Raw genomic sequence first — 20860 nt, 5'->3', positions numbered from 1 at the left:
TAAACGAGACCTTATTAAAGACCTTTTTTTTTTCCTGTGTAAACTTGTTTAGGTCACGCTATAGTTTTCAGCACGAAAGGAAATTACAGCGACAAGGAAAGCATAATTGAATTGACTTATAGTTCCTTACAGTTGACTGTGATCTCCTTAGACGCTTCCATCGTGGGGTCATCAATCAGAGAGCATTTGTATTCACCGGTGGTATCACGTGACACATTTACGATAGTGTAAGTATCTGCGTTTTCCACTTTCACTAAATTCTCCTTGAGCACAAAAGAAAGTCAAATTAGTGCTGGATACTATAACACAAAGATTTATTGGTGAGCCATCAAACTCTAATCAATCACCGTGTGTTTGATGCCTACCTTGAGGTGGAAGAAAAAGCTGGTTGGAGCTGGGTTACCATCTGCAGCACATTTCAGAGTCACATCGGCTCCTTCAACTAGAGGCTCAGTAGCAATAATCTTCAGGTCAATGTTTTCAGTCGAGTCTGAGCAAAAAACAGGAGACAGAAAATCTATATTTTTTAACCTGTGCTATTAGGGAGCACAACTCTTATCAGTATTGGTCATACCGGTAACTAATAATTCAAATGCAGCTAAGGCAACTGGTAACTCACTAACTCTAATCCTAATCTGGGAAATCTGGCCAAAGAGACATTTCTAAGCATTTCTGATCCATCTGAGGGAAACAGACTATATAACTGGATTTCATAGTGTATAGAAGGTGTGCTCAAACTTTTTAGATCCAGAGACTCCTTACAGTGCAGAAATATTCTAGGGTACCCCTACAAATAGTCGTCATGTCACTTAAACACAGTTTACTGCCATTTATACTTCTAAATGTAATAGGAATGATCTATGTTGTAGACATGAACTTAAAGACCCGTACTAGTCTTGTATGTAACATAAAATGTGTGTTACCTATTACCAGTGAACAAAACATGTGCACATTTATTTGGAAAAAAAATATTGAAGTACTTTTTTGTACAATTTCATAGCAATTGTGCTATCACACTTTACAGTGACACAGCAGTGTGTCATACCCAGTTTCCATATACTGTACATGTAACGTACGTTTGTTATGCTTGTAGCTGATGCTTGTTCATGTAAAATTGTTGGGTTTTTTTCCTAAGAATTTTCCATTTTGATAAGCGCTATGAGATGACTACTATGTATGTAATTGGTGCTAAACAAATTCATTTGACTTGAACTGAATTATTTTATTTCCACATTGTTCCCACACTTTTGTAATGATACAACATGATTAGTATTATTTTTTTTATGTTTTTTTCACGGATCACCCAAACTATAGCTTGAGGTTTTGAGAACCACAGGTGTGTAGGATACATGCAATCCAACCAATTATGACCAAAAATTTAACAAACATCTATCTATTAAAGCAAGGAATTTCTGTATGTGTGTCTTTCTGTGCCTCAAATAGATCTGGTGTTCAGGGACAGACAGACAGAGCTCATACTTGCTACATAGCTGCAGCTTGGTTCAAAGCATGACTCTGGAAAATGACAAAATAACTGTAAATATACACAAAAAGGCTCCAAAAACACACAAAATGACTCCAAAACACATATATTACAGAAAAATACACCAAACGACAACAAAAATATCAAAATGAGTAAAAAACTAAAAACTAAATATTTATACAAAAATACACAAAATGACAACAGAAATGCACAAAACTACCCCAAAACAGCTATAAAAATGACTCCAGAACCACAGTGAAGTGGCAACAAAACACAATAATTATACAAAAAAGCACAAAAAGACAACAAAAAGATACAAAAATATACATAATGACTCAAATAAGCATACATTCCAGAAAAATAAACCAAACAACAAGAATGTAAAAATGAGTAAAAAAAACAAACATGTCCCATAGAATTAAACCAGGGAAATCACACAGGCTATTTTACTTTGCACCTGCACATTTACCCCTTTATAACACTACAGAGTACAGAGTATGTACATCTCTTTGTACATCCAAACTTCAAACACATACTCATTTGGCCAAACACTACTTAAGCTCCCACTACATGAATACATACCTCCGACGGGCACTGTACTAGTTATTATAATGATAAAAAGTGTGGTATTACAAGGATAGGACCTAGCATGTTCAGGCCAAATTTAAAGACCTGTTTGGACAATAGAAAACTTAAAATCAAGTCAGCCTTGTTCAAAATAATTGGTTGTTTAAAGACATTTAGATAAGTAACTAGTAGCGTAAAGAAAAGAGAAGTCCTGTGTGGAGACATCGTATCTTGGTTAAGAAACTTTCATTCCTGTGGAATATTTTCTTTACAAAAGCAATGGAGTGCATTTATAAAATATTTTGGATAATCATCAGAGCTGTATGACTGTAGAATGCCTTTAATCGCCCTGATTCTTTACTCAAAAGTTCAATCGATAACTCCGGTATTATGGGCTAGAAAATCAATCCAACATCTTTTCAGCCCAGCACTTTAAAACATTGACAAATACATTTAAATCAGATAATGACATGTTGACAAACCCAACATAATAGCTAAGAGTTCACATTTGCCTCAAAACATAACCAAACATTGAACTATTCAGATGGAAAGTAGGACTTTTATATTTTTGGTGTTAAAATGGCTCATCAGCAAACAGCAGCGCTTGTGTTTTATGACTCACAGGTGATGTTGAAGGTTACTGGAGGTGAAACCAGCTCTGAGCCTGCTACGTGCCGAGTGCTGCAGGTGAACAGGGCCTCTGCGTCTCCTTTCTCCGCAGAATACACCAGAGTGGAGGTTGTGGTTGAGAGGCGAGTGACCGGGTCTACCGCTACAGATGATTGGATGGAAATCCCTGGACAGAAAACAAACACTTTCAGGGAACTTTATCAAGACTAAAAAAAAATGAATCTCAAAGCAACATGCAGATACACTGTCATGTAAAGAAAAACATGTATAGTGCTCACCTTTGCCATCAGCCACTAAAGGCTTGTTGTTTTTTAGCCATATGATGTCTGCAGCTGGGTTGGAGTCTTTTGCAACACATGTTCCTAACTGTGGAGTTAAACAGTAAAATCAATCAAAATTCATCCAAAACGACTCAACAGAAGAGACTTCGCTTATGCTGCGTTCACACCGGATGTGTCACGAAATGTCCGTACATCCAGATTACATACAAAGTCAATGGATAGATGCGTCCCAGATGCGAAATTTTTTCAGTGTGACAGTGCGGTCCGATCCGCACGTCAAGTGCGTTGGCTGTGCGAGTGCGCTACCGATTTTACACATATCCGCACATTTGCAAGTTGAAAATATTAAACTCCTGCGACTGTTTCGCATGATGAAAGCCAATCAGAGTCTTTGTTGACGATGACGTCAGGCCGTCAACACGCACACTGGTCTGTTCACCCATTCAACCAAGGAGTAGAAGCTATGTGTGACCACCTGGAGCTGTATGACACGACCGTTATAACCAGGACCGGACTAGGAAGGATTTGGTGTGGAGGAGAATCAGCGAGGAGGTGGTAGTAGCAGGTAAAAGTTCTCTCTGTAGTTGTCATCTTTGAAAGTCGGCACTGAGCTAGGATGGCATTAGCTGCTAATCACACCGGCTTTTTTCACTGGTGGTTTATGTTTATGAGAGGAGAAAATGGAACACAGCTCCTCGCTTCAGCAGGCAGTGAAACTCACCGAGTTGGATGTGTCGCTGGTGGGCGGGGCTTCGTTTCAGATGTGCATATGAAGCGAATGGGGACATTTTTTGATCCAGGGACCCTGCGGTACATTTCGTGTGACAAATGCGTCCGGTGCCGCAGAAGACGCATTCAGTGTGAACGCAGCATTATTTAGAGACTCATCACTATGAGGAGCTTCCTAGCAAATGGATCATAAAATGCCCAGAGCATTTCCAAAGCCCCCTGAGATCCTTTGGGTATTTTAATTGAGGTTTGGAAGGGTTTCTGCTCTTTAGTAATTAATGAGATTCACATCAAAGAACTCATTACGGTCGCAGGCATGAAATTTGTTGGTTCCCCCGGACACGTAAGCTCAAGTAAACAGTTTCCCTTGATGATTAAATGCTTCAAATAACGTAGGGCAAAAAACAAATTCTATGTTTTAAAGTGCTACCTTGGTAGACTTGGCGATCTCCAGCTCCTCTGCCTTGTCATTGATCTCAAGGTCTGCCGGCGACTCTGTAATAATGATGATAACAGAATGTTTCAATGAACTGTCAAATGTTGCTGCTGTCATTCCTCAAAATAATACATGAGACATTAATACAGTGTGGGATTCAGGGTTGGGGTCACTTATAATGTTAATCACAAAATGTATTATAAATTACAATTATGATGTAATTATAATTGTATTTGTAATTTTAAAAATCTTTTGCTGTCGTAATTGCAATTAAATTATAATTGAGTTCAGATAATTGACTTTGTAATTGTAATTCCCATCAAAATTCTATAAAAATTGTCTATTATAATTGAATGCTAAACTGGGGAACCATGTTAAAGTTCTATGTACAGTTCTACACAACTATTAAAATATGTTTCATATTCCAGCATTCCCATATTTTATATTTAAAAAAGTGGTATACTGACTCAAAAAAGGCTCAGATGTCCACACAAAAAATATTAAAACCTATATTTTCATTGATTATGAAGCCTAACAAGGTAACCAATAAAAATTACACTTAGAGATATTTGTTTTTAGTGTATTTTACACCTGATTTAGGACCCGTTATCATAAGAGATGCTAACAGAAAGCTAACACAAGGGGAAGGTTAACTTTTATTAGGTTATTTATTTCAGACTGAGTCATTGTGATAAATTGTAATTGAACTTTATTATTAATGTAATTGTAAATTATTTTATGAGGACGAAAATAATTGTAATTTAATTGCAATTGGAAAAAATGCTAGTCACTGTAAACGTAAAGTAATTGTAACTGAACATCGATAACTGAAGACGTAATTGTAGCTGTAAAATGTAATTGACCCTAACCCAAGTGTGATTTTTTGGTGTTGTTACTGAGTGAGTACTCACTATGAATGAGCACATTGACAGGGTGCTCTGTGAGGTCATTCCGCAACACCAACATGCAGGTGAACTTGCGCTGGTCTGACAGCGTAGCATCAGAGAGCAGCAAGCTAAAGTTATCCGCCATGCTCACACGGCCCTTGTAGTCGTCGGTGGCGCTGACTGAGACATTCAGACCATTTTTGACAAGCAGGTCTCCAGGAACTCCCTCTCCTTTGTCCTGAGGAGAAGGGGAATGGGGCTTGTTACTTGTCACTCACACATAGTTGAAATAAAGCAGTGTTTTTGTTCTCTGCTCATCTGTGTCAAATGGAAGAACAGATGCACTGCCTAATGGATGACATGTACTCTAGACTAGGCGTGGCCCAGATGCGATAAGTGGGTGTCAGGCTGACTTCTCCATTTAGAAACCATTGACCTCCTACATGACTTACATATTTCCATTTGGTCAACAGGATGTCTTCTGCTTTTATGGCTCCTTTGTTGCACGGGATTTCAAGTGTCTCACCATAAATGCCGGTAACCGTCTCCAGACACACGACTGAAAGAAAGAAACACCCATATTTAAATACAGTACTCATCTGGCTGGCTTTGAAATTGCAGCATAAAGTTGGTTAAATGGTCTACTTGCTACGTGTGATTGACATTCATCAGTAAAATGTTTGTGTTTGGTTCTGCAAGTTTTACAGCTTTTCACTTGAAAAAAAATAAATAAAAATGATTCACACTCCTCTGCCCTAAATTTCATTCCAAACATCACCATGGTGACGAGTGCTCGAGAGCAGGGTGGGGTGGGGTTGGGGGTAAAGAGGAGTCTCAATGGGCCTCAATTAGAAGGGAGAGCCAAAGGACCGCAAGGAAAAAAAGAGACAGCCATGAAACAACTGAAAATGTGGAGTTCTCAGATGTTTAGAACTCAGATTTACATTTCAGACCTCTCAAGAGTAAATGGTTATTTCTGCACTAATATTCTCCACAGACTATTATAGGTTTTATTCCAAGTGGTGTCAAGATGGAGTGAGTTCATCTACGGTACTTAGAGTGCAATACTCATTTGAATCTTGCTTGAATGAAAGTAAATACTTTTTCTATGGTTACCATTGTCTACATTAAGACAGAGTAACAACTGGGAGTGTTTGCACAGGAGAATGTAATGTCAGGCTAAGCCGGAGAGTTCAGCAGAGAAAGAAAATGTTTAACACCAAATAGTTAGGTGCATTTTCCTCCAAGCAGCAACCCATTAAAAGTTGTTGTAGAAGTTAACCGTATTGATGCGATACAATTCCAAAAAGTTGACGGAATAAAAGGCTTAAGCCTGTTGACAACACTGTCTTACTGGCACTTGTCAGTCACTGTTACGAGCTGCCAAAAAGTAAACTCTTAAAAGTGATGACAAATTAACCACATGCAAAAATAATTAAGTAAATGGATAGATCAGAAAACCTCTACTATTTTGCTTTGCTGCTTTTTAAAGTTTTTTTTTTTTACTTTTCTTTGCTAGTATTACATTCACACCCAGTCATCAAAAAGTCAATAACTATATGTTTGTACAGCTGAAAAAGAAACACCTCCGGCAAAGAGTTATATGAGGCAAAAGCGGGTTTTTACTACCGCTGTGAATTTCGGTTGGAGATCCAATTGAATTAGTAAATAAGATTTAGTTCCATATCTAGAAATACAAAAATGGAACCCTAAATAATCTGAAATTACCACACTCTTTTGTTATGACTAACTGGGATTTTCTTGTCACAATAACAAGGGGCTTGATCTCTGTCAGAAAAGAATCATATGCTTTCAGATAAAGAATAATGTTTTTGATGAAATACTAGTAGGAAAAGAGATAAAATTGTGAGAATAACTGTGGTGCTGAGTGTTGACTATAATCACTGTTTAGAGTTGAATTCCTGAAGCAGAAGCAGCACATCTTCAGAATCCAAATGAAAGAACCCACCCTGACATACAAACAGCATTTCACCCACAATGATACAATCCCTGCATCTAAATTTGGTTTGATGACATTTAGTACTGACAGCGGAGGACAAAACAAACCTCACCACATCTCAACCACTGACAGCTTCCAGAAATTCTTCCCTAAACACAAAATACACCCTGTCACTTGTCAGCCATGGTATATGTATAACAATTACCGGTGCTATTTGATCCCCTTTTTTAGATTTGTCACACCGAAAATTAAATATAGAAATACTTCAGTGACTTATTGAACAAATGGGTAACTAGCAGCTGTACTGCTCTTTGTTAGGATGTGAGGTGATAATAGAACACATGCTTGTATTTCACATCCAGGATTTAAAAATGTTATATATTATTAGTGACAGGAAGCAGCAATGTTATACAACATGGTTATGTTCCCGTCCCTCTCTCAGTTTGATTGATTTTGACATAAAGGGAGAAGATTGCCCACTTTGTTGTGTGACATGTTGTGCCAAATGTAGGGTGTCAGATTTTCAGTTTCAAAATTCTGTTTGAAGGTATACCCTGGTCCCATTTCACTTTAAACTTTTCTGTGTTTCTGTTTCATCATCTTTCCCTCTTTAAATCACCTTACTGGCTATTCAATCATACTAAACATGCTAAATAGGGTTAATAGACTCAACTACTGTTAATCATTTTACATTATATATGCTTCAGAGAATTTACAAAACGGGATGTTATGCTGAAATCACGCAATTTACATCGCATGAGCAACGTTAACAGCACTGCTGTACGAAATCCCATGACATGTCACCAGGTAAAATGACCACTAGTTCAACTTATACACCAAACAGCTAAACCTGTTTTTGTACCTGTGGCTTTTAATCTGAAATGCTCTGCATATATTTTCCATCACAGGATAACGCGATCACTCCTCGAATCTTATCAGGTGGGGTGAGATTTTGAACGTGATTATGGGCGGAATTGGACATGTATTTGTCACACTTTCTAGACATTCAGTCACCTGCTGTCTGGTGAAAATTAGCGTGCATATGCATGACATTGTCCTAAAACATGCACGTGAGGCATTTCCATGTCATGTCGGGTCCTGATTGTAAATAAAGAGGGTGAAAACAGATCAGAATCCTTCCTCCTATTTTTCTGTCCGTTTCCGTGACCACGGAAAATCAGAGGCAAATACAACCAGTTATATTTTATAGTCAGAAATATTTTAGCTGCCAAGTAGGGTCTGAAGAGAAGATCGTATTGTCTTAATTGTCTTGTACACATAAAGTATATGCATCTTATATTTGCAAATTTCCCCCTACAGGAGATCAATAATGTTTAATCTTATCTATACATTGTGGCAGCAGTAGCTGGAACCTCTCCAGCTGATTTGGAAAGAACTCCAGTCACTAACGTTCCATTTAAGTTTGTATTAAAGAGTTTAAAGTCCCCAAACTGTCATAAGATTTTTGTTGAAACAGCTGTCCTGTGGTATTGTCTCTTATGACAGTGAACAGGAACAGTAATAGGCATATTATTATATATTAGCTGCTCTTAACCACGAGTCTGGAAGGAAAGGAAACCTTCTGATACACATTGCAAATAAGAGTTTATTCAGACACATTCAGCAGCGATGTTTTTACAGTCCGTGTGCTTTACTGACAACCTTTTACATTAAATATTTTAACAATTGCCTACCTCAACTAACTGCACACTCCTTTATTCTATCAGTTAAAAGGTCACTATGTCTTTTTTTGTTAATAGCCTCTTTTTATTTTTAAGTTGAACGTTAAATTCTGAACTTTAAATAAGCCTTCAATAGTCTGGATTATCAGTGCAGATGACACTGCAGCACAATAACAACTAATCACATGATGTTAAATTACAGAAGACAAAGCTCCTGCTGCTCATTGAGATAAACTAATCCTTTACAACAAAGACAGCAACTTCACATCCCATGAAGATGCGGCAAAATTAAAAATGACCAGTTGAAGAAGTTGGCTATATGACGAGGCGTGAGGCGGTATTGATATTGGCTTTACTTCTCCCCCACTGATGTCATTTGAAAAAATAAACAAGCTTTTCCTGAATGGATTTGTTTTGACCTTTTGAAAACCCCACAGCACTGAGGTATCATACTTCTCTTTTTTTTGCCACTGGCTGGAAATTAAATGGAAACTATAATGTCAAAAACCATATATATACCTAAACATACGTACCTTGGGTAGACTGGACTACTAAATCAGAAATGTATAATTCCTTTGCTGGCAAAAAGCCCTTAAGAGATTAGAAAATGTAATGTAATTTCTCTGGATAATGAAGAACGTGTTTTTATTCTAAACAACATAAATCCAGATATATTTCATTGCAGCCTCAGATTAGAACGTGTTGAGAAAATTGTACTGGCAATAGTGTGAGTAAAAACAAGATGTATTTAAGCAAACTGTACAGCAGCCCTTGTATTTCATATGAAAGCTGAGCAAATAATTGTCATTGTTATGATGATATGAGCTTCTATCTCATTTTAAAAAACCAAAGTGAATGCAAGTTTAACGAGCACTCAGAGCGCAAACCCCAGGAAAGCGCCAAATATCCTCTTTGCCAGATATTTCCAGTTATCTGGATCAGTGATCCTTATCATCATGGTCCCATGACCATTCACACTTAAAAGGTTTGTATGAAATGTTCAATCCCCATAAACTCATTCACTGTCAGCCATTTTCAGAGCCGCCAACCAAAAATTGCCAGATGTTTTAGATGATTTTGATTGATCTTTCAAAACCCACAGAATATTTTGTGCTATGACGATCTGAAATCTGAAACCACATTCTGAAAGATTATATTAAAAAAATGTGTTTATAGCTTGTTTTGTTCTTCCATAATCAGCAGTTAAATATAAACAAGTTTCACACAAATCGCCAGTTTGTGACAAGAAGCCGAGAAAAAAAAGCCTTTTTCTGAATGTCAGTGACATTGAAGCAATTTCTTTTGCTTTAGGGACACCTCAACAATACTGAGCTTTTGTTAGTATTTTGTTACCTGGGTCATAAATGAATGGTTTGCTTACTGTATTTTGGCCGTCCTCCAAGTCTCTCCCTCGTCATTCTCCACACACAACTTGCTCCTTCTCTCGGACATGCCAAGTCTCACCGCTTGCCCTATTTTTTGATATTTTTCTCTCACCATTGCGATACTCAATAGTCCACTTAGTTCTACACATGCTCTGGTCGAGTGTGCGCTGCTGTGAGCTGGTGGGAACTTCAGCATCAACTCTTGTAGTGCCATTTTCTGTCTTGTAAACTCTTTTCCTCTTCCTCTGAGCTCTGCCCATAACAGGTGATCTCTCATCCAAAGGTGAGCTGCTGCCACCTACATGTCACCAGTGGGTCACTACATCATGGTACAAGCTCGATATTCACAGGAGAGCTTCGTCACACAGTCTCCGAGCAACCCCAGGCGAAAAACACAATTGACGTCTTTGACAGTCAATGTTATTGAACCAAATGATGTCTTTAGACATCAATGGCATTTAATGAGTTAATAATGATACATGTACAGCAGGTCCAAATCTTTATGTATCCCCATATTTTTGTAATTGTGATGAAATGCGCAATCCGAATCCGATCTGTATGAGAAACTACCACTACCGCGACATACCTGAGTCAAATTTAGGATCGGTTAATTACGAACCGAGATATGAATTTTTAAAATATTGCCAGTGATGTGATATGATGGGATATAAAGATATTTCCATTATTGAAACTGTTCCAGAATCATTATATTGATCGGGTCGCCTCCAAAATTGAATGGAATCTTCCATGGCGTAAGGTCAAACTCTTGTTAAAATGCTGTCAAATTCCGTTAAGTACTTTTGATGTACCAGTAATCCTGCTAACAGACAAACAAACAAAGACACACTGGCGTCTAACAATTCATTTTTACATTTGAATTCCAACACAGAGTTACAGAGGATCTTCAAATCCAAAAATATTTGGATAAATGACATCATCTTTGTATGCTACTGCCTCCAGGGCTTCACACACGATGGGCACCAAAAATAACTTTCTTTGCAAGAATTGATGTTTGATTTTTTTCCTTTTTGTTCTTCTTCTTCTTCTTCCACTTAAACACACCCTTACACTGGACAAAAAAAAAAAGGAATATTCTTCTTCTATGAAGTAACCGACAGGAGAATGACAGCAACAGGAGGCAGCACCACAGGAGATACTTTCATGTTGCTGATTAAGCTGCCTCCATGCCTTAGAAGACAGGTGACGACAGCTCAGATAGACGCTCACCAGGGAAATCAGCTACCTCCGACATCGAGCTCTATATCCCTGTTTTGGTACACTCTGCCCTCCTATTTGCGAATACGTGTGTGTCTAAGTGTGTGTGCCCTTCGGCTGCAGCAACCAAAGGAAAAATGGTCCAACCTCATTAAGTGCTGAAAACGAGTAGTGTGCAAGTGAATGGAGATCCCATGGTGCATGTCCACAGAGGCTTGATAGCAAAAGCTTGGCTTCAGAGAGGTGGAGTTGAGGGAAACAGATCTATTTCTATTAGATCAATATTATTAGGGAATGTCCAGATTTCTATAAAGATAGTAATCAAAGCAAACTCAACCCTTTGTGACCCTCTGCCTTTCATCTTTGTCTTTTTTTTCACTAGAGCTAAATATGGATTCTAGTGTCTTGTATCAGACGAGTCCCCAAATTGATAAGCTTATTCTTTTATTCTGGCGGTGAAAGTATAATTGCCAGAGTTATCTCCCAAATCAATGTGGGGAAAGGTTTTGAGTTATAACAGCAACAAGCATCAATGTACTAAAATATGAACCTAATTGGATGCTTTTTGTTCATGCCCTCAGTATACCTTTCTCACATACGTAGGGTTTCAGTTCACAGGTGTAATTATATCACTGATTGATAACTGACAGCCCAGCGTGCAGAGCATACCTCTCACTGTTTGTTGTTGTTGTTTATTTTATCATTGACATTGTTTAATTTATCACAATCATTGCACGTCACTGTCTTTATAATATAGGGTATGAAAGTATTTTTTTTACTTGAATGGAGAAAGTATAGCAAACAAAAACAGGTTGAGTCTCAGCTATCTAGACATGAATCCTAGAGGTTCCGGCTAGTTTGAAAATAGTCATAACCTTTTTAGTGATGCCGGTGTAATACTCCCACTGTGGCTTAATAGACCTTACTCACAACTTCCGTATTTTGTACCGAAAATACGCAATCACAGTGGAAATCTACTTCCTGTTGCAGTCAGGGAAGGGAAACGGGTAAACAACAAAGATGGCACAAGCAACAAGAAAGAGTTCTTGTAGCGTACCGGGCTATTCTTGTAATGCCCAAAAGCAGCTTTATCTATCCTTCCACTCCGTGAACACACATTTTCAGATGACAAAAGAAATCAAAAAACGTGTTTGTAGAGAACGAAGCTCTTTTACACAGTTGTAAACAATAAAATGTTAGTGGTAAAGTCAGAAATGATGGAAATAATGTAATCATGTAAAAATACTCCCAATTTTCAGTTTATTTTTTTGGTTTTCCCCAATATTGATGTTAATCACTGATATGCTAAATGTCCTGAAATCATGCCTAAAAAATACTTAATAGTAAGCCAAGTTAAATTGTGTAAATATTTGTACTTTTCTTGCTTCAAATGTCAAAACAGTGCCCTCAAAACCCGCCAAAACTTGCAAAATTGAGCACGAAGTAGCGGTCTTGAGAGATTAAGATTTTGCACTATATATAAAAAGTCTGCTTGTTTGTCTCTATTGAACACTTGCTACATATTTAAACTAGAAAAGCACTCAGAGAGCGCAGGCCTCAACCAAGGGATTTATTAGACCACAGTGCACTATTTTATTTAATTTACATGTATTCTTTTTAAGATATTTCACAAACACGTAAAGAGTACAGTACGAGCACCGGGCGGGACATACACACAATGCACTTCCCTACCACTACTACATTACTCATAAGCCACCGCGCTTAAAGGAGCAGGCTCAGGCACAGCTCACATCCACCTATACTGTGATTACCACAAGTGGTATTTTCTCATTTTTGGTAATCCAGAACATCACCAAAATGTAATCACCTGTTTCTTGTCTCATTATCAACATTTCCTGAAAATTTCATCCAAATTCATTCATATCTTTTCAAGTTATCTTGCTAACAAATAGACAGACAGAGAGACAAACAGACACAGGGAAAAACATAACCTTCTGCGCTGCGCTTCGCACTTGGCAGAGGTCATAAGAGGTCCTATGTATGGCATGTATGTTTCTGCAATTATGTGGGAAATTAAAAATTCAACCACTAAGGTATTTTCACTTATTAGGCTTTATTTTATACTAAAATATGAAATACAACCTTTTTACATGTATTCATTGTGGTTAAAGAAGAAACTTGCTGTAAGCTGTATCGTGACACACAATTCAATGTGAGGCAATATGTCACAAATGTCAAGAAAAAGCGAGTCGGTCAAGGTCATTGCAACGGTGTAGTTATTGAAAGCAATAATAGCTAGCACAGGAAGCTTTCTGTTATTTGTTGTGTGAAAACTTGAGCACACGTTCCCTTCTCCAGTAATCCTCACACAACATCTTCTGCCAAAAGGAAGGAAGCGAGTTATAAAACTGTGTGAAGTAACTCTAGCTCCGTTAGCACTCTGATAATTAAAGCAAATGCTCAAGGTGGGTGTTTATTATCTGTAATTAACAATTCATACTAATATAAATACTGAACTTTCCTCAATCAGGTGATAAAATATTGATTAATCCCTATTTTGCATCTTCACTGAGGAGTTTGGGTAGCCAAATTTTATAGTAAAATGAATGCACTTTAAAAAAAATTGTATTAATAAATAATAAATGTCAAAGTACTCGCTAAATATTGAATAATTTAAGAAATATGCAGTTATTTCTTAAATTTTAATCCATCTTGCAAAAATAAACAATTTCTTGTAAATTAATTTGTTGTTAACTTTTGACCAGAAAACATGTACAGTATACACTGTGTATGGGCAATTTACATGTGTTTAGGTCTGTTGGAGGAAACATGAGTCCTGTTCAAGAATTATTTGCATATTTGAAGACAAAATGCAAACAACAATTCTTGAGGCTGGAACTGAGTCTTGAATAAACCTACAATCTTTGAATGAACAGCGAAACAATTAGAAAAAACCATTAAATACCCACGTGTTAAAAAAAGATGTCACATCCTCATTCTGACCCAGGATGTCAAACTCAGTACAAGAGTGATAAAAAATCCAATGTAATAATAGCACATTTCATACACAAGGCAATTCAATGTGATTTACATGATTAAAAAGTGCAAAAGAAAAAAAATAATGGAAATAGCTGCATGACATGGGATATACTCTCAACTTAAAAATTATGCATTTTCACAATAGTCTTCTTCATAAACCAGGCTGTAAATGCGTAGCAACTGATATGAACAGAAAAACAAATCAAATCCTGGGCAAATCATTGCAAATCAAAACACTACAAATTTAACTACCTGTTTTGAAATGGTAAATCCTATAGTAAAAACTAAGAATTGACCAATAACTGACACAAATCATCCAAAAATCCCTCAAATATTAAGGGGAAATACAAACACAATTTTAGATTATTTTCCAAAACCGTTCAGCCTTACTATACATCTGTTATACATGGCCAAGGGGGAGGTTCACCGTTTCCTCACTTGTAAGTTTGTCAAATGGCAATATTTAAAAGTAGTTTATAATATATCATACCTTTAAAAGCACTATTTCTGTCAAGTCTGTTGAAAGAATTGAGTCAATAAAAAGACAAGAGAGAATATTTACCTTTCTTCCTAATCTCATAAACCAGTATTTAATGATTATTTAAAACATCCAACATAGTTTCAGTTATTTAAAATGCAGGTGTCATTTGGTTTCGGTACTAAGGAGCTAATGAAGGCAAAAAACGACAATTACTGAATGCAAAGTTTTAAAGCCGCCTCCTTCTCATTAATGCCACACCATCTGTTCTGTACAGCGCAGAAAGCTCCACCACGACCCTGTAAAGTTGTGACCCTGTGCCTTTTTAACCTTTAAAAGAGCACTGAGGTCTTTCAGAGGGAAATGTACAAAGAAGGTTCATTTATTGATAGAAAAGCTGAGGACAAAGGTTTCATTTTCTGACAATGTTGCCCCTAAGGCTCCATCTGCCATTGAGCTGAACTGAGCCTGTCTAGGTCTTTATTATTTTTAATAAGTGATCCTCTCACAACGAATTCTTATCTTCATGCTTTTTCCAAGTCCTACACATTTATTAGTTTTATGATTGAATGGATGCAGACAGAGATATTGTTTGACATTATTGTAACAGTGAGCTGATGTTTGGCCACGTTGAAGAAAAACAATGGAATGGGAAATTGGTCCGAAGAACAGCAGGATCTTCTTTGCCTTACAAAACTGAACACTATTGCTTGTGCAACAGATTGACTCCATATTGCACAGAATAGACATTTACTATATAGAATGAATTCACTGAAGACACTCAGATATCAGAGTTGATACTTCCTTTATTTACCTAAATTCAGGACATTTACTGTAATTTTTATGAACTGGGCATTTAGATCTTTGACAGAGACCACAATATTTAAACAAATATTGCTGCTGTCTTCTCAAAAAAACCAAAATTTCTTAACCCTAACACATAAAAAGATGTAATGAATCGCTCAAACACCGATTTTTAATTTTTACTTTTGGGATGCACTTATTTTTTAACGCTAAATACATTTCAGCGTAATGTTACCGTCTCAAATCTGATGCATAGAAAATATAAGATTTATAACTATAGTTAATTAAAATGACTCTATTAAGCATGTTGGATGTTGAACCGTCTGACCTATGAAGCATGTTGATATCGGGAAGTTTATTAGCCAGTAATGACATGTTATAAGGGAAAGACAATGTAACAGAAACTATAAAAAAAATTGGGCTAACTAAAATGGAAATGAAGGGTATACTTGTTAAACAGGATTGAGGGACATTTTAAACTGAAAACTGGAGGCTTTATAGGGTGAATATGAAAGCTCCACCAAAAAAAGTCTTAACGATATAATCTGTCAATTTTGTTCCTTCTTGACAATGATGTGAAATTTTGTAATTATTTGAAACTTCAAGCCTCTATAAGCTATAAATGGGGAACCTAAATAATTTACATATGACCTGCTCGAAATAGAGAGAAAAAATAAAACCATAGGAACCCACATGATTTATCACAGTGATAAAAAAGGCAGTAAAATATTAATCACATCAATGAAAATGAGTTGATAACACAGGTCTTGATATTTCTCTCCCATGAGAAATGAGAACACTTGTTTTTTGCGCCATCATGGGTGGTCAACAGACACAGACAGACCACAGCAGGCTGGAATCAGGCTAATGCATTGCCTGCAGTCTCGCCTGTCGGGTTCTCATTGTTGCCATGTGACTGAAAATGCTGTGCTCCATTATCTCTGGTTTTAGATATGATCTGTTGAGGCCCCCTGTACCTGTGCAGACATGCTGTAAGGGGATCGGGTTTCTGCTTATGCCGCTCATCGAGGATTGAGATGAGAAGACAAAGCAAAAGGAAGAAGATTTGCTTTGCCTTTTAGTGGGTTAAGCTTGTCTAATTCCAATGAAACATGATATCCCTAAGGTAACCCTTTGCTTAAATTAGATTTTACTTGTTTCAAATGAGAGACTTTGGTGACTATTCTACCATAATTTGTTAACTAGTTCTTGGATTTTTATGATTCCCAGTTTACTTGTTGACAATCCCTTGGTTAAACAGGTGTAAACATTTTTCACCAACTGTAGCTGCTGCCTGCATTTTTCCGTTTCAAATTGTCCCTAAATCCGTTGCAGAGTTTATCCATTTCCATGTCATCTTCACTTCAGTCTCCGCATTTCCGTTTAGTTTTTGTTTCATTGGCTTTCCAAAATAAGATGTCATCAATCGTGCTAAACGTACTTAACACAGGTAATGGAGTTAACTATTGTAAATAATTTCACAATAATGCACAGCAGAAAATGTACGCTCTGAGATCATGCAAGATTTGACGCCCATCCGTTTGCCACACTAGACTATATCATTTTAAGGTGAAAAATATTGTGGAAATATGTGATATTGTCCCAACACATGTTGGTAAGAGTTTAGTCCTTGTCGTATACAGTAGCTATTGTCATTTCAGAAAGTGAAGATCAATATTATGTCCTATTATGTCCAATTTTGCACAATAATTGACATTTAAATCTCTCTGACCACCTGTTTACATAGACAAATTGCATGTAAATGTGTTATATTCTCCTGATACATATCACAAATTCAGCTTGATTTTGTTTATGGGTGTCTTGATCCGATATTGATGTCAAAAATTGGTCTGATATCAGCAAAAAACAAAACAAAAACAGATCTGATTAAATCGGCCTGCATCTAATATCTCCAATACAAGCAGTCCATTCAAGACTCCACTCCATCTTTTCAGGAGCTGAAAGTAATACAAATTTGACAGTAAATAATAACTGATATAATCTTGAATTATTATTTTGCACTTTATTCAATTGTTGACTATGCTTATGTTTAAGTTAAACTAGTGGTTATTTTGCACATTGAAATTTTTGTTTTTAATGGATTTATTGAGCTTATTGTTCAGGGTCTACTCATTATATTTTTTTGATTTAATTGTAGAATATTGTAAATTATATGTTTAAGGCTAAAATGTATGTAACCTATTGGTTAATAATACCTACTGCTGCTGACTGTTGTTCTCTGTTTGACTAATGTCACATGATCAAGTGCTTTCTAACATTCCACTTTACAAAATATGTGATAAAATTATGAACGATTCCTGCTGATATTAGATGGATAAAGGTATCGGCCAACATTTCAGGCTTTAGACTCAAATATCGGTATCGTATCGGAAGTGAAAAAGTTGGATAAGGAGTGGACACCCCTGATTTTGTTTAAAAAATAATAATACAATTAATTAAAAAATAATAATAACATCATTGCCATATACTGTATGTTCCAGGAAGTGAACAATGTTTCTTTCTATTCATTTTCTGCAATCACTGACTATTGGAGGCCCTGTGTAGGTTTACAGTGAAATGCCTCAACTCATTATCAGAGTGTAGTTGACCCATTATTAAAAAGTAATGAGAAAAAGCAACGCTATTCAAGACGTGTTTTTTTAATAGGCTTAGAAAAGAGATCTTAACTCACCAGTATTTCTTCGTAGCTAATTGCAAATCCTACAGAAACATGTAAATCCTGAATAATTTCCTCTGGCCTATAGCATAACAAAAATCTAAGAGGTCACCTAAATTTTCTTTGATGTACAACTTATTTTTTTATGAGAAATTTAAAAAGTACTGTATTCTTCTGAACTATAAGTCCAAATTTAAACCCTTGCAACTGGAAGGGATTGCACTCCTCTGGTAAAACATGCAAGAGACAGAAGCCACCAGTAGAGCTGCACGATTTGGACTAAAACCCAAATGGAGATTTTTCGGACCAATACTGCGATTGCGATTCGATTTGCGATTTTTATGTTTGATACATTTAAATGCATAAACTGATAAATTAATGAATAAAGAAAGGCATGTTACTTGTAGACTGTCAAACATCTTCTTTCTCAAATTGCCCCACATTAGAACAAAAAACACAATCTACTTTAAATAAATAGTTGGTTTTATGTGAATAGCGCCCTCTTCTGGAGCAATCTCTGATATTTTATGGGAACTCAGATCTTTTATCTGTTCCAGCTGAACCTGAGATTGCAAGGCTCCACCATTCTGATTAGTGAACATCATAGACAGAAGAAAGAAACCTTGAGGTTACGTTATTGCAGTAGTCAAAACCTTGATTGCGATGCGATAAATTCGATAAACCTTGCCGCCCTAGCCACCAGTGTATGAACCAACCCTTGTCCTTTAGCTAGGAGGCTAAAATCAATTCATTGTATCATTACTGATATATTGGGAGGTAAAGAGGTTTGAGCAAGATTTATGATGTTCAGTCGATACAAATGACAGGGAGAAGCTGTAGATCTTTTAATGGAGAAAAACACGAGAAGAATAGCTTTCATTTTTTGATATATATCTCACATTATTGGCACTACTGCTGCAATTTTCAAAAATGTTCTCTGGGTGAGGCAGATGAGGAAGATAAAGGTACATTACAGGAAGTATGATTATTACTCTGAATGGCGTGCATAGAGTTCCCAAGAAATTGATCTTGTGGCATGATCGTTAGTCATTGCAATGGTCTCCTCAGCACACTTGACCACATGAGCATCGGTAAAATTGTCATAAATTGCACAAGTAGATGAGCAGCAAAAGAGCGATGACCGCTCTTTAAGATCACAACCGGCTGCAGTGATCAGATGGTAAGTGCACTCAAAAATCATGTCCATTATGTTGTGAATTATGCATTTGCAGGGCGCAGACCATGAGACCCAAGGGGAAGACGTTGTGGCAAAATGTCTGTGGTCCGACTAAGGGCGGCTCATCGGTGGGCCCGGCATCTTCCCTCTAAGCATCAGCAACAACTCCCATTAACGACTTACCATTAAAGATAACATTAGGCCATTAACAAAGCACACCCCACTGCTTCCTCTTTATCCATTAACCCTTTCTAATACAGCTGAGTGCCTAACATTTTTACAAGGGCTTCACTTTCCTGTCTACACACAAGTACTTGCATTATCTCACTCAAGTGTCTGGGTTATAAGCGAACTAAACATTGATAAATATCCTGTCAGTAATAGTTGCTAACTGAATCTAATGGATCAGAATGCCCTGGTCCTGTGCCTTAAGTTAAAAACATTTCCAAAACTCCACCATTCAAAGAATTTTAAAGCCTTTGACCTTCAAAGCCTTTAAAGCTGTTCCATAAAAATAGGCCAGGCTAGAGCGAAAAATCAGCAGTTTATGGGGCAATGGGGATATCAAATCATTCCCACCTATTAGAGTGAAAAGAAATCGTGCACTGTCAACTACAATTCATGCCAGTAAAGGATTCTGAAATGTGCAAATGATCAGACACATTAAACTAAGGATAACTTCTCTTAGAGGACATTGAACCATAGACAAAGTTGGATCTAAGAGACTTATAACCTGAAAATATTAAATACACGTAATAATTCAACAAAATTATGTTTAAAAATCCACATTACCTCAAATGCAAGCATGAAGAAATAATTAGACAGCTTTCATTTTGATACAAATAGGAACTCTATAACGACCTAAGGCTTTCATCTGTGACAGTGAAGAGCCATTCATCGAACCAACCCTGACTTTTCATTTCTGTACTTCTGAAAGCTGAAAAAAGATGAATTTGAGTCATAGCTAAGTCCTATTAACAACTAATTCACTCAGTGCAGGCACTGATTAGAAACCAGTGATCATTCCCAATCCCAATTATTACTTTATTTATTTATTTACTAGTATTTTAAACCAAATACGATCCCTACTTGTCAGGATGTTTTTAAACGTTATTAAACCACAGAAGCCAGCAAGCTACGTACAGTATAATGAAATTTTCTCCCTTTATTTGTTTAAATCAATAATAATGATACAATTGCAGCAGCTCGAGTTCTTGACACGAAGCCCTAGAATGTGAAAAGACGGAAATCACATAATTTACTTTGAAAAAAGGAAATGGCAATACTCAATATAATACTTTGGTTTTATAATTTGTTCAAACAAAATCAGGCAGAAATAGCAATATAACACAAAATATGCACTAACGTGAATGTTTTGGGACAATACTATATTTTTGTGCCAAACGTGAAGGTAATTCGCCAATTGGCTGTAATTAAAGGTTTTACAAATAATGTTTATATTTCCATGG

The 20860-nt window shown here is 36.7% G+C and overlaps 1 protein-coding gene across 2 annotated transcripts in view; it reads right to left on the bottom strand.

Moving 5' to 3' along the window:
• Nucleotides 1–20860, bottom strand: part of LOC114474846 (CD166 antigen homolog) — a 49313-nt gene that overhangs the window by 11737 nt on the left and 16716 nt on the right. For both annotated transcript variants that reach the window (XM_028465407.1, XM_028465408.1), the window contains exons 2-8: nt 5466–5572; nt 5038–5251; nt 4121–4185; nt 2959–3046; nt 2673–2846; nt 366–490; nt 131–263 (exon numbers count right to left, since the gene is read on the bottom strand). In XM_028465407.1, coding sequence (XP_028321208.1) covers nt 131–263; nt 366–490; nt 2673–2846; nt 2959–3046; nt 4121–4185; nt 5038–5251; nt 5466–5572 — 906 coding nt within the window. The remainder of the gene's footprint in view (nt 1–130; nt 264–365; nt 491–2672; nt 2847–2958; nt 3047–4120; nt 4186–5037; nt 5252–5465; nt 5573–20860) is intronic.

This window comes from Gouania willdenowi, chromosome 13, assembly GCF_900634775.1.
Source record: "Gouania willdenowi chromosome 13, fGouWil2.1, whole genome shotgun sequence".
Lineage (NCBI taxonomy): Eukaryota > Metazoa > Chordata > Actinopteri > Blenniiformes > Gobiesocidae > Gouania > Gouania willdenowi.
The sequence above is the reverse complement of the archived record's forward strand: the minus strand, read 5'-3'. Positions and strand labels throughout refer to the sequence as shown.